The sequence below is a fragment of the Dendropsophus ebraccatus genome, chromosome 2, assembly GCF_027789765.1.
Source record: "Dendropsophus ebraccatus isolate aDenEbr1 chromosome 2, aDenEbr1.pat, whole genome shotgun sequence".
NCBI lineage: Eukaryota > Metazoa > Chordata > Amphibia > Anura > Hylidae > Dendropsophus > Dendropsophus ebraccatus.
The window spans coordinates 144,432,596-144,444,743 of record NC_091455.1 but is presented as its reverse complement, the minus strand read 5'-3'; the positions used below and the strand labels follow the sequence as shown (position 1 = coordinate 144,444,743).

The window sequence follows — 12,148 nt, the reverse complement described above, 5'->3', positions numbered from 1 at the left end:
CTGAGTGGGGTCCTGGGATAACACGGGACGTGTCAGGCCCACTCAGCCATTTAGAGGGGGGACACTTCTACAGCTGCTGACTGGCTACCCACCTCTTCCCCGGCAGTTTTGAAAAAAATGTCCCTGCCCAGGATTCTGTTTTAAGAAGACTTTATTGTTGGTGGTGTCTATCACGTGGCAGATTTGGCATGTTTGTGTGTCAGCAGTATGAATAAAGCTTTAGAGCATGCTGAATGCTCTCACTAAACAAATAAGAGTCAGTGGGCAGTCATAGATTCTGCAGACACTTTGACCTTGATGGCATGCATAGCTGTGTGTACAGGAGGGACCTGTGCAGCGCCACGGCAGAGCCACAGACAGTGTGAGGGTCCCTGATTGATTTATATGGGTACCTCAGAGTAGAACTGGTCACCATTACCCACTGAAATCAAGGCAAGATGTTACTCTGTGTGAGAACATGTCCTTACTGTCTGAAACCCTGGAGTGCAATTTACTTTTGCCAGCAGTGCATTCTAGTAGCATATCTCTAGGTGTCACTCTTTCTCCAAGAGAATATAGCTTACATTTATTGATGTGCTATAGTCTAAAGTAGGTGATATAGTGTAAGGTCATGCAATATGATTTAATGCCTGGCTAATGACAGTATGTAGAAATATTACACTAGATACATCTATATATCTACATCATTTTTGGGCTGGGTTCACACTACGTATATTTCAGTCAGTATTGTGGTCCTCATATTGCAACCAAAACCAGGAGTGGATTGAAAACACAGAAAGGCTCTGTTCACATAATGTTGAAATTGAGTGGATGGCCGCCATTTAATGGCAAATATTTGCTGTTATTTTAAAACAACGGCTTTTATATTGAAATAATGGCAGTTATTTACTGTTATATGGCGGCCATCCACTCAATTCCAACATTGTGTGAACAGATCCTTTCTGTGTTTTTAATCCACTCCTGGTTTTGGTTGCAATATGAGGACCACAATACTGACTTAAATATACGTAGTGTGAACCCAGCCTTGTACTGTACCAACATTTTTTTTTTATTATTTCCTATACACCTACTGTAGATTGTTCTGCGCCGTATCTGCTTATATTCATAGGGCGTCATTGTACACAGCAACAGTTTAGCAAATATGGTTTTTATTTTTCCTAAATGACGTGTGTCTTGTTTTCTCAGGTTTTTATTACTGTAGGAAATTTGTGACAAAATTCCAGCGAGTAAAAGGAGTAATTACATAACTGTACAGAAAATCTGCAATTGCAGCCATGACAATAATTATGAATCCCTTTTTTCCCATGGTTGCCAGGGAGTACAGACTGATAATGATTCCTTGCTGAAATCGAGGGATTTCTTTCCTGAATATTAAGTGTTCTTCTGTATAGAAGTTTAATGTGAAATAAATATCAGTTAAATAATTTTTTTTAGAGATCTCTGTTTTAGAGACATTTTCCTGCAGTAAGTGGTTATAACCAATATTGTAAACAGTTATGTCTGCCTACAATGCAAGGAATAGAAGGTTAGTTGGAGGGAAGATCAAAAGCAATGTGAGAAAATATTTTGCTGAAAGAGTAGTAGATTCTGGGAACAAAGTTCCAACAGATATGTTTGGTAAATTCAAGGAAACAAACCACAGGCAGCATGAAACTAAGACTCCATTAAGAAAACCAGCTATGATTTACTCTGAAATGCCACAGGTTTAGAACCTGTTGGAAATAGGGTAACTAGTTATAGGGATGCTTTCCACAGATGCTCACTGTCCTGCTAGGCTTTACTAACAGGTCTATTTCTATGCACATACAGTATAGGGAGACCTGCCCTATTCTTTTTATATGTTTGTAGGTGACATAGAAGAAGGTTTGGTAGGTAAGCTTTGTCTGTTTGCTGATGATACAAAAGTGAGCAATAGAGTTGATAATCCTGGAGGTGTCAGTAATATGGAAATGGTTTAGCTTTGCTAGATAAGTGCAATTCAATGTTTCCAAATGTAAAAAAAAATGCACTTGGGGAGGAGGAATCCTCTATCCAAGTATCGTATCAGCATTTCCTTGTTGGGAAAGACTGCAAAGGAGAAAGGTTTAGGGTCCATTTACACAGAAAGATTATCTGACAGATTATCTGCCAAAGATTTGAAGCCAAAGCCAGAAACAGACTATAAACAGAGATCAAGTCATAAAGAAAAGCCTGGGATTTCTGCTCTTTTCAAATCCATTCCTGGCTTTGGCTTCAAATCTTTTGCAGATAATCTGTCAGATAATCTTTCTGTGTAAATGGACCCTAATGCTGGGTTTACACGGAACGATTATCATTCGATTTCGAACGATAATCGTACGTGTAAACGCAGCGCACGATCGAACGACGAGCAAGAAATTGTTCAATTTTGATCTTTTATCTTGTTCTTAAATCGTTGTTCGCGAAAAATTTGCAGATCGTGTAAACAGTCGTCGTGCGAAAGTCCGGCCGCCCGCAGCCCGGCCCCGGCTCGCAGCCTGGCCCCCTGCTCGCAGCCCGGCCCCCCGCTCATCTGCAGCCCCCTGCGCCGGGTCGATCGCCACCCCCGCCCCCCCTGATCTCTACCCCCGCCGCCGTTTCGATCGCCACCCCCGCCGCTCCGATCGCCACCCCTGCCGCCGCTCTGATCGCCACCCCCGCCGCCCCAATCGCCACCGCTCCGATCGCCACCGCCGCTCCGATCGCCACCCCCCGCCGCCGCTGCTACGATCGCAAACCCCCCCCCCCCCTGATGCTGCCGCTCCGATCGCCCCCACCGCCCCCGCCACGAGCAGGTCTTCGAAATCCCCGGCTCCCCTCTTCAGCGCATTGATTGGCTGAAGAGGTGAGCCGGGAATTTCAAACGGCTCCTCTTCAGCCAATCAGTGCACTGATTGGCTGAAGAGGAGCCGTTTGAAATTCCCGGCTCCCCTCTTCAGCCAGCAGCGGGGGTGGCGATCGGAGCGGCGCGGGGGGCTAAAGCTTTGGCTGTCCAAGCATGATGGGAATTGTAGTTTGGCAACAGCTGGAGGGCCGCGAGTTTGAGACCCATGGTCTAAACGCTGATCGTCATGAAAAAAAAATTGTTACTCCGACATCGTTAATCATACGATCGGGCCAATTATCGTTTCGTGTAAACCCAGCATTAGGGGTAGTGATTTCTGACAGCCTTAAGATAAATCACCAGTGAAACCAGGCGATAGGAAAAGCAAATGATGTGCTGGGCTGTACAGCTAGAGTAAGGGTACTCAACAACTTTTAGTGAGGGTCCACTTGGTCTATTGTCAGGTGAAGGTCCGAGCTGAACATCAGTAGGAAACGTGTTTTGTTACTTTTCACAAACGTTCAACTATTTACATACAGAATTGATGCTTATTAGCGGGAAAACTGGTGGTTTTCTCTCTCTCACCAGCACTTTGATATTGGGTACAAATGGGGTGACTGCCCCAGTAGTACATAGCCCCCCCTGTTGCTCCCCCAGTAGTATATAGTCCCCCTGTGCGCTCTTCCCCTGTAGTAAATAGCCCTCCTGTGAGCTCTCCCCCAGTAGTATATAGCCCCCTGTGCGCTCTCCCCCAGTAGTAAATAGCCCCCCTGTGCACTCTCCACCAGTAGTATATAGCCCCCCTGTGCATTCTCCCCCAGTAGTATATAGCCCCCTGTGATCTCTCCCCCAGTAGTATATAGCCCCCTGTGAGGTCCCCCAGTAGCATATAGCCCCCCTGTGCACTCTCCCCCAGTAGTATATAGCCCCCCTGTGCGCTCTCCCCCAGTAGTATATAGCCCCCCTATGAGCTCTCCCCCAGTAGTATATAGCCCCCCTGTGCGCTCTCCCCCAGTAGTATATAGCCCCCCTGTGCGCTCTCCCCCAGTAGTATATAGCCCCCTGTGATCTCTCCCCCAGTAGTATATAGCCCCCTGTGAGCTCCCCCCAGTAGCATATAGCCCCCCTGTGCACTCTCCCCCTGTAGTATATAGCCCCCCTGTGCGCTCTCCCCCTCTAGTATATAGCCCCCTGTGAGCTCCCACCAAGAGTATATAGCCCCCCTGTGCGCTGCCAAGATTATATAGCCCCCCCAGTAGTATATAGCCCCCCTGTGCGCTTCCCCAGTAGTATATAGCCCCCCTGTGCGCTCCCCCCAGTAGTATATAGCCCCCCCAGTAGTATATAGCCATCCTTTGCGCTTTCCCCCTGTAGTATATTGCCCCTTGTGAGCTCCCCCCAATAGTATATAGCTTCCCTGTGAGCTCTCCCCTTATAGATGGCCCCCAGACAAAAAAAACAAACAAACCACAACTCACCTAGCACCTCGCTCCCCCGCCGCGTCTGTCTTCTTCTCTTCTCCTGTCGGCTCGGCCCCCAGCTGATACGCGCTTTCTGGGGATGCCCCTGGGATTCCCCAGCAGAGCACGCATCAGTGACCTCAGTGTGTGCCGCTGTCCTGTACTTCCGGTAAGTACAGGCCGGCGGCGTACACTGAGGTCACTGATGCGCACTCTGCTGGGGAATCCCCAGGACATCCCCAGAGAGCGCGTATCAGCCGGGGGCCGGGCCGACACTGCCCCCTGCCCCACAGGCGTACTGAAATCTAAGGACAGTACGCCTATGGGGCAGGAGGCATTGCGGTGGAGAGCGGGACACATGGGGGCCGTCCCAGGACGGGGCGGTTGGGAGGTCTGAATAGGGGTTCGGACAGCTGGCCTCCGCGGTCCGGGTTCGGACTGCGGTCCGCCAGTTGAGGACCCCTGAGCTAGAGGTATATCCAGTAGGAAGAGGGAGATTGTGATCCTGTTGTATAGAGATCTGGTGAGACCACATCTGGGATACTGTGTCTAGTTCTGGAGACCTCACCTACAAAAAGATATTGATATAATAGAACGGGACCAAAGACGGGCTACAAAAAGGGTGGGGGTGGCAGGCCTAAAACTTATCAGGAGAGACTTAAGGATTTGAATTTGTATAGTCTGGAGGAAAGAAGAGAAAGGGGGGACATAATTGAAACCTTTAGTAAAAAAAAAAACCAGTGAAAGGTTAGTGGGGGAAAAGATCAGATCCAATGTGAGAAAATATTACTTTACTGAAAGAGTAGTAGGTACTTGGAACAAACTTCCTGCAGATGTGGTTGGTAAATCTGCAATAACAGAATGTAAACATGCCTGGGATAAACATATATCTATCTTAAGATAATAAGAAGGAAAATACTGAAAGGGCAGACTAGATGGACCAAGTGGTCTTTTTCTACCAACAATCTTCTTTCTTTCTGTAAGCTAAGCAGGGTGAGGCACAGCCACCTGGGATTGTCCCGATAACTCAATACTCTGTTTCTATTTAAAGAAAGCTGGTCTTAACAGAGCATTTATTTAATTCTGCTTGTGATTTAGCCGGCATGAAAGCACCAACATGCTTTCTTTAAAGGGAATCTGTCTGCATCCGGGCCCTACCTCAGGTGCTGACAGTGTGCTGTAACTGGCAGTCTCCTAGTGAGCATGGTGCTTTTTGGTAATTTGTAGATTATGCTCAATCTCGAGTCTCCTACTGTAATGACGAATCAAAGAGGAATTGTGATTCAGCTTTTGAGCCACACTCTGGAACACCTCACCACTGCTTTGTCCTCCCTCTCCTTCATGAATAATCAATGCTGCCCGACCTCTTGCTTTCTCAGCTGTCAGTAAGTATCTGCCAATAGAGGACTGATTTGCAATTAGATATAGTTGAATCTCTTAACCTTTGATGAGAAAAATAAAGTTTGGTTTTTTTTTGCATCTTTATATGAAAAAAAAAACTAATTTTAAAACTAATTTTGACCTGATTGGGAATTATTTGCACTTTTAAAAATGATACAGTAATAAGAAAAAATAAAGACCTATATTTCATTTCCATCAAAGGATTTGAAACTAAAGAAAGAACTGCTGGCAGGTCTCTAGACAGGTGAGTTACCCCTAGACCACAGCCCCAGCACATTTGGGCTCAGAGATTCAACTATGCCTGGAGTGTTTCTTTTAGACATAAACTGCCTACAGAGGACTGATCAGCAATCACAGACACTGGCTGACAGCTGAACCGGAAGAAGGGCGGGCAGCATTGATTATTCATGAAGAAGAGGGAGAAGGAAGGAGTGGTGAGGCGTGCCAGAGTGTGGCACAAACAACTCCTCTTTGACTCTTTACATTACAGTAGGAGACGTGAGACGTGCATAATCCACTGCATGGACAATTTACCAAAAGGTGCCCTGCTTACTAGGGGACTGCCAGCTACAGCACACTGTCGGCACCTCAGGTAGGGCCCGGGTGCTGACACATTCCCTTTAAGCATGTTTGGGCTAAACATATATCCCTGGGTATAAATAAAAAGTAAATTATATAAAAGCAGACTAGATGGACCATGTGGACAGTATTTTCTGTTTCTCAGTTTTTGTTCCTTTATTATTCCCATATTTTGAATTTCTGGGAAGAAATGCACATTGTTTCTTTCTTTCTTTTTTTTGTCATAGTGGTCAAGTTCTACAAATTTTTATTTGTATGATATATTTATAAAGGTTTTGTTTTTTTAACATTGTTCTAGTTTCTCCACAAACTTTTCAAGAAAGATCATCATAAAGGTCAAAAATACCATGAAAAACAAATCAGCCTGTACGCAGAATATGATCGACCGAACCTTCTGCCTTTTCTTCGAGACAGCACTCATTGCCCATTAGAAAAGGTAAGCACAGTTGTGTGGGTGGCATCATTTAATCTTTTCTGTGCATTCATCCTTCCAGAAATGCTTTGAATGTTCATAATATATATGTTTTGATTGTAGTTTCTCCTTAATAATTCAGTTTTGGTTTTCTTTTTGTTTCTTAAATCTAACTCCACTAAAATCTTTAAGGAGTTACAGGGAAGAACCTATTGATGACCAGCCACGAGATCAGTGGCTGATTGGAAGGGGGCCGACAGCCAGTACCCCTGCTGCTCAGCTGTTCTGCATAGCCCTGGCGCAGAAAGGAAAGATAGTGTATTGAGGCAAAAAGCGTCAACTTCATATAGACTGCAGTGGCGTTGCCGGGTTACTGTGGTGTTGATGATGTGTCCATAAGTTATCCTGCCGTTTTCAAAACATGCAAATAAGGATTTTTCCTATTTATGCAAAAAAATAAAGTGAAGGAACCATGTACATGTAATCAGAGCTGGATTATGCTTCTTGGTTCTTGCAGATGCTGGGCTTGGGCCTCGGACATAGTTATCAGCCCATGGCCTCCTCCACTTCTGCAGCATCTCGGCCCCAGCCTATGGAAGGGATGCTTACCCCCATCCACCTGATGACTCCTCTTGTGAGATTACATTCACAGAAAGGAACAGAAACTGAATGTTATGTGATCACAGTTAATAAAAACAAAATCACAGACAGAGCAGTCATGTGACCGAGCCTGAAAATAAAAGAAGCACTGGAAACTAAATAGAAAGGGTATATAGAACATACAATAGCCACCAATGCTAGTTTATTAAAAAGTCTGGGAAATCCCCTTTATCACTGGATCAGGTAATTGTACATAGGGGAGAAGCATGCTGCCTCAGCCCTTCTCCAAGCCACTCAGGCTTCATTGGCACTCTAGGCCATAAAATTCCAACCTTACATGTTAAACATAGTGTATGATCTGCCATCAATATGTTATAGAGCAGGTAGGACAAATTGATACATATATATCTTGTTGGGGAAAAAAATCTGTATAGTTTGTCATTTACATTCCTGCTTTTCTATGTCTTGAAGTCATTTGGGTAATCCTACCCAGTGAGTAACAGTTTTTCCTATATGACTCTGCATACAGAGAAATCAGATCTTGTTCCGGTGCTGAAAAATCCAATAGGTGGTCTTATAGACAATTGGCATCTACCTATGTACGCACAGTCATATAGGAGAAGGCTGTTAGTCGTTGAGTAGGATTGTCCACTGGACTCATAATCTTAGAAAGAGCTGGGATTAAATTGAATCAAGCATACGTGAATCTGAAATTACTGGCTCTTTTCCCACAAATCTATTAATCAGTGTGTTCAGTTCCTTCTGATCTATGACATGCTGCTGGCAGGTTAGACTGTATTTTCAGTGTTTTACTTGCTACCATAGTATGCTATTTAGTGGTCTACTGTACTATTGCATACATTTTTGTAATCAAAAAGAAAATTGGTGGTTTCCTTGGTCCTGAGACCTTAATGGACCTGGTTGATGAAGCTCATTTTTTAAAGGAATCACCTGACACAGACTCCACATGTATGACAGGAACAAAAGCTTTAATGCAACACTTTTCAGGAACTGTGCCATTCCCTTCCTCAGGTATATTACAAAAAGGTCTCAGTGCCAAGGAAACCACCAATTGTCTACTTTCTGATTGCATCCTGATCTAAGCTCTGCAGGAGATGTCTGGAGGTGGAAGGCTGTGGACCTGATACTCTTGAAAGTGCTTAATAGTGTTGTGCTTATCGGGGAGCGTGCAGGGCTGTGCTTACGTTTCACACTGCTCACCAGGTTTAACCCCTCTGCACATGCAGCACTTATTGTGTTTTTTTTCCCTACATATAGACTCATACCTTTTTTGTGGTTTACTGATATGCACAGACAAGACTGAGCAAAAGGGCAGTTCTGTGGCATCTGTCTGTTAATGGAAGGCCATTGACATACAGTATGTACATCACAGCTTCCATGCGTATGAGTGTGTACATCTGTAACTTCCACACCACAGAAAGGGGGAGTAAATGAAAGAAAGTTTTCCGGAATAAAGAAAAACAAGCAGATAAAGGAAAATAAAAGAAGCACCAATCCACTTAGAAACCTTCAATTTTTCTACTTTAGAAGGCAATGGCCAGAGCTGTCTTTAAAGGGGTAGTTCACAAAAAAGTTTCTTTCACCTGGTCCCAGCAAGTGCTAGAGATTTGTAATTCTATAAAAAAAAATGCAAGTCTTCCAGTACTTATCAGCTGCTGTATGTCCTACAGGAAGTGGTGTATTCTTTCCAGTCTGACACGATGCTCTCTGCTGCCACCTCTGTCTGTGTCAGTTCCGACCAGAGCAGTAGCAAATCCTTATAGAAAACCTCTCCTGCAAGAATACACAGCTTCCTTCAGGACATATAGCAGCTGATAAGAACTGGAATACTTGAGATTTTTTTAATAGAAGTAAATGACAAATCTTTGGCATCAGTTGATTTCATAGGAAAAAAATGGTGAACTAACCCTTTAAAACTAGGTCTATAATACAGTCTACATTGTAGCTTACACTGAATTATACTTTTTTATTTTACAGTTCTGAGTGTTAATATTATTGTATTTGAGGTTTCATGTTGACATGACAGACAAAGAAGCAGTGGTGCCCTCCAGGCAGCTATGATCTCAAGACATAAAGCAAGTGTTGTATTTGATCTTGAAACTTAACACAGTCCAAATAAAAGTCCTTGGCTGCTGTGTATCAGTAGCTTTTTCTCTGATTAAGTGCACAGAACAAATTACAAAATTGGCTACTTGGAAGAAAGCCTAAAAGCCTTTTGGAAATTGAAATAGTTGTCGAAACCAATCAGTGTCATTTCAGATAAGTATATTAAACCATTTTCATTGTTCAGGGTGTTTAGGGTTTAAGATAGCAAAGTCAGTGTTTCTATGAAGTCGCCGAGGGTATAGAAATGTTGTGTGTATTTGGATCTTTTCTCTCTTCATCATTTCTGTAAGTTTACAGTTTTGACTGGGTTCACACACTGTATACTTCAGGCAGTATTTGGTCCTCAAGTCAGGTCCTCATAGCAACCAAAACCAGGAGTGGATTGAAAACACAGAAAGGCTCTGTTCACACAATGTTGAAATTGAGTGGATGGCCGTCATATAACGGTAAATAACTGCCATTATTTCAATATAACAGCCGTTGTTTTAAAATAACAGCAAAAATTTGCCATTAAATGACGGCCATCTACTCAATTACAACATTATGTGAACAGAGCCTTTCTGTGTTTTCAATCCACTCCTGGTTTTGGTTGCTATACAGCCTCACAAATACAGCCTCAAATATACATAGTGTGAACCCAGCCTTATATAGCATTTTACTGTATTGCCAGGTTTATAAGGAATTGGAGAGCTATGCTGTACACCCTAATAAATGAGATGTCTCCTGCTTCTCCCCTCTCCTCACTCCTATATAGGATGAGACGAAGAGAACATAAATCCCCCTTTTCCCCACACACAGAATGAGACTCATACATAGGCCCACATAGAGTTAGGATGGACATAGACAAAATATAAGTCAGCCAAAACAGCATTCACCTTATACTGTCTAAAGAGAAAACAATCATCTGTCACTTAGGATTACTTGGCAAGTTCAGTTTATCATCTTCCCTGTTGTACAAACCCACCCTTTGGTTTACACTTAATAGAACTAAGGGGGGGGATTTATCATTCTTTGAACCTGTGCAGATTGGCAAAATTGTACAAAATTTTTGTGCAATCCCTAGTTTAGCACACAAAAAATGTTATGTATACCGCCACTTTGTGTAACCTGTTGTATCCCTGATCTGCCAGTTAGGTCTGGCATGTTGCTGATGAACAACTTGATCATTCCCTTTTATGCTGCATTTACACTGAGCGATAATTCGCCCAATCGAACTTTTAGCGATTTCAAAATAACAATGTGTTTTTTTATAACGATCAGCGTTTAGGCGTAGTAATATATCGTTTGGAAAAATCGTTATTGCAATCATTTTAAGATCGCTTAAGCCTATCTCACACAGAGGGTAAATCGGTGAAAGACTGTTTACACGAAGCGATCTGCAAATTTTTAGAGAACGACCAATGACGATTAGATAACATGTTGAAAGATCAAAATGAACGATTTCTCGCTCATCGCTTGATCGTTCGCTGTGTTTACACGAGCTGATTATTGCTCGAATGCGATCGTTATCGTGAAAATTCGAACGATAATCGCTCCGTGTAAACGCACCATAGGGTCAATCCTTACTGCTGCAGCTTTCTCCTTCTCTGTTCCTAGGAATTAGTTGTTGTTTTTTTATACTAGACATCGGTGTTTAGCTGCTTGGCTTTCATGAACTGACTTTGAGCCAACATATAATTTGGTTGACTGTTTTTTTTTTCTTCTCAATTACAGGCCCTTGAGATCTGCCACCAGAGAAATTTTGTGGAAGAAACAGTTTTCCTATTAAGTAAGTATATTACTGTATCATATTTACTTTTAGTACTTTTGGTTAGTATGGCTAAAATGTAATCTTAAAGAGTAACTGTCATCAAAAATAACTTTTGATATGTCATAAGACATGTAAAAAAATATTGATCACAGAAGGTGTCACTTCAGACACCCACTCTGCTTGGGAGATAGTCAGGGAGAGACCACAGCAGCTAGCACATTTACTCCCTGGGTGTATCTCTGATACTACTCTGTCTATTAATGGAAGTCTATGAGACTACTTTGACAGTCAGGCTGGGGTGTGGATTGTGCTGCTGCCTTGTTCTCCTGATCACAGCAGGTTTTAGCAGTGAGACCCAGTGGGATCAAAAACTTTTGACATGCCTGATAAAATGTCAAAAATTCTTTTTAGTGACAGGTACTCTGTAAGGGGAAACTGTAAGCTCTAGATCATGCTCAGAGCTGACAGGCTAAGGAGGCTATGTTAAGCCTCAAGATGCCTCATCCTTCAGCTTTGACTGATTGAAGTGCATAGCTGAGTGCTGGAATACGATGTCAAATGAAAATGAAGACAGGGAGGGGTGGGGGAGGGAGGAGGCATGCATATTGAGGCTTAACACAGCCTACTTGACCCGTCAGCTGTGAGAATGATCTAAAGCAAACAGTGTCCCTTCAATATTCGCTTACAATGTTATCTTCAAAAGAAGTTAGATAATTATATTTCAATATTGGAAAGACTTCACAATCTAACTTATCAAAGGGAATGTAGTCTGGGATTAGAGATGATCGAACATTGGAAATAATAGGTTCGACCGAACTCGAACATTCTCGAACCTTCCGCTTTAGATTGCTGATGCCTTCCCGGTCCGTGCGGAAGGAGGAGAGTGCCCGGGGACCACCTGGGATTCAGCCTATTACCTAGGCTGAATCCCAGAATTCCAGGCGGTCCCCAGGTACGCTCCTCCTTCCCCATGGACCGGGAAGGCATCAGCAATCTAA

General features: G+C 43.3%; 1 protein-coding gene across 2 annotated transcripts in view; it reads left to right on the top strand.

The window, feature by feature from the left end:
• Window positions 1–12,148, top strand: part of VPS41 (VPS41 subunit of HOPS complex) — a 165,806-nt gene that overhangs the window by 131,270 nt on the left and 22,388 nt on the right. For both annotated transcript variants that reach the window (XM_069958436.1, XM_069958437.1), the window contains 2 exons: window positions 6,560–6,697; window positions 11,114–11,168. In XM_069958436.1, the coding sequence (XP_069814537.1) occupies window positions 6,560–6,697; window positions 11,114–11,168 (193 nt within the window). The remainder of the gene's footprint in view (window positions 1–6,559; window positions 6,698–11,113; window positions 11,169–12,148) is intronic.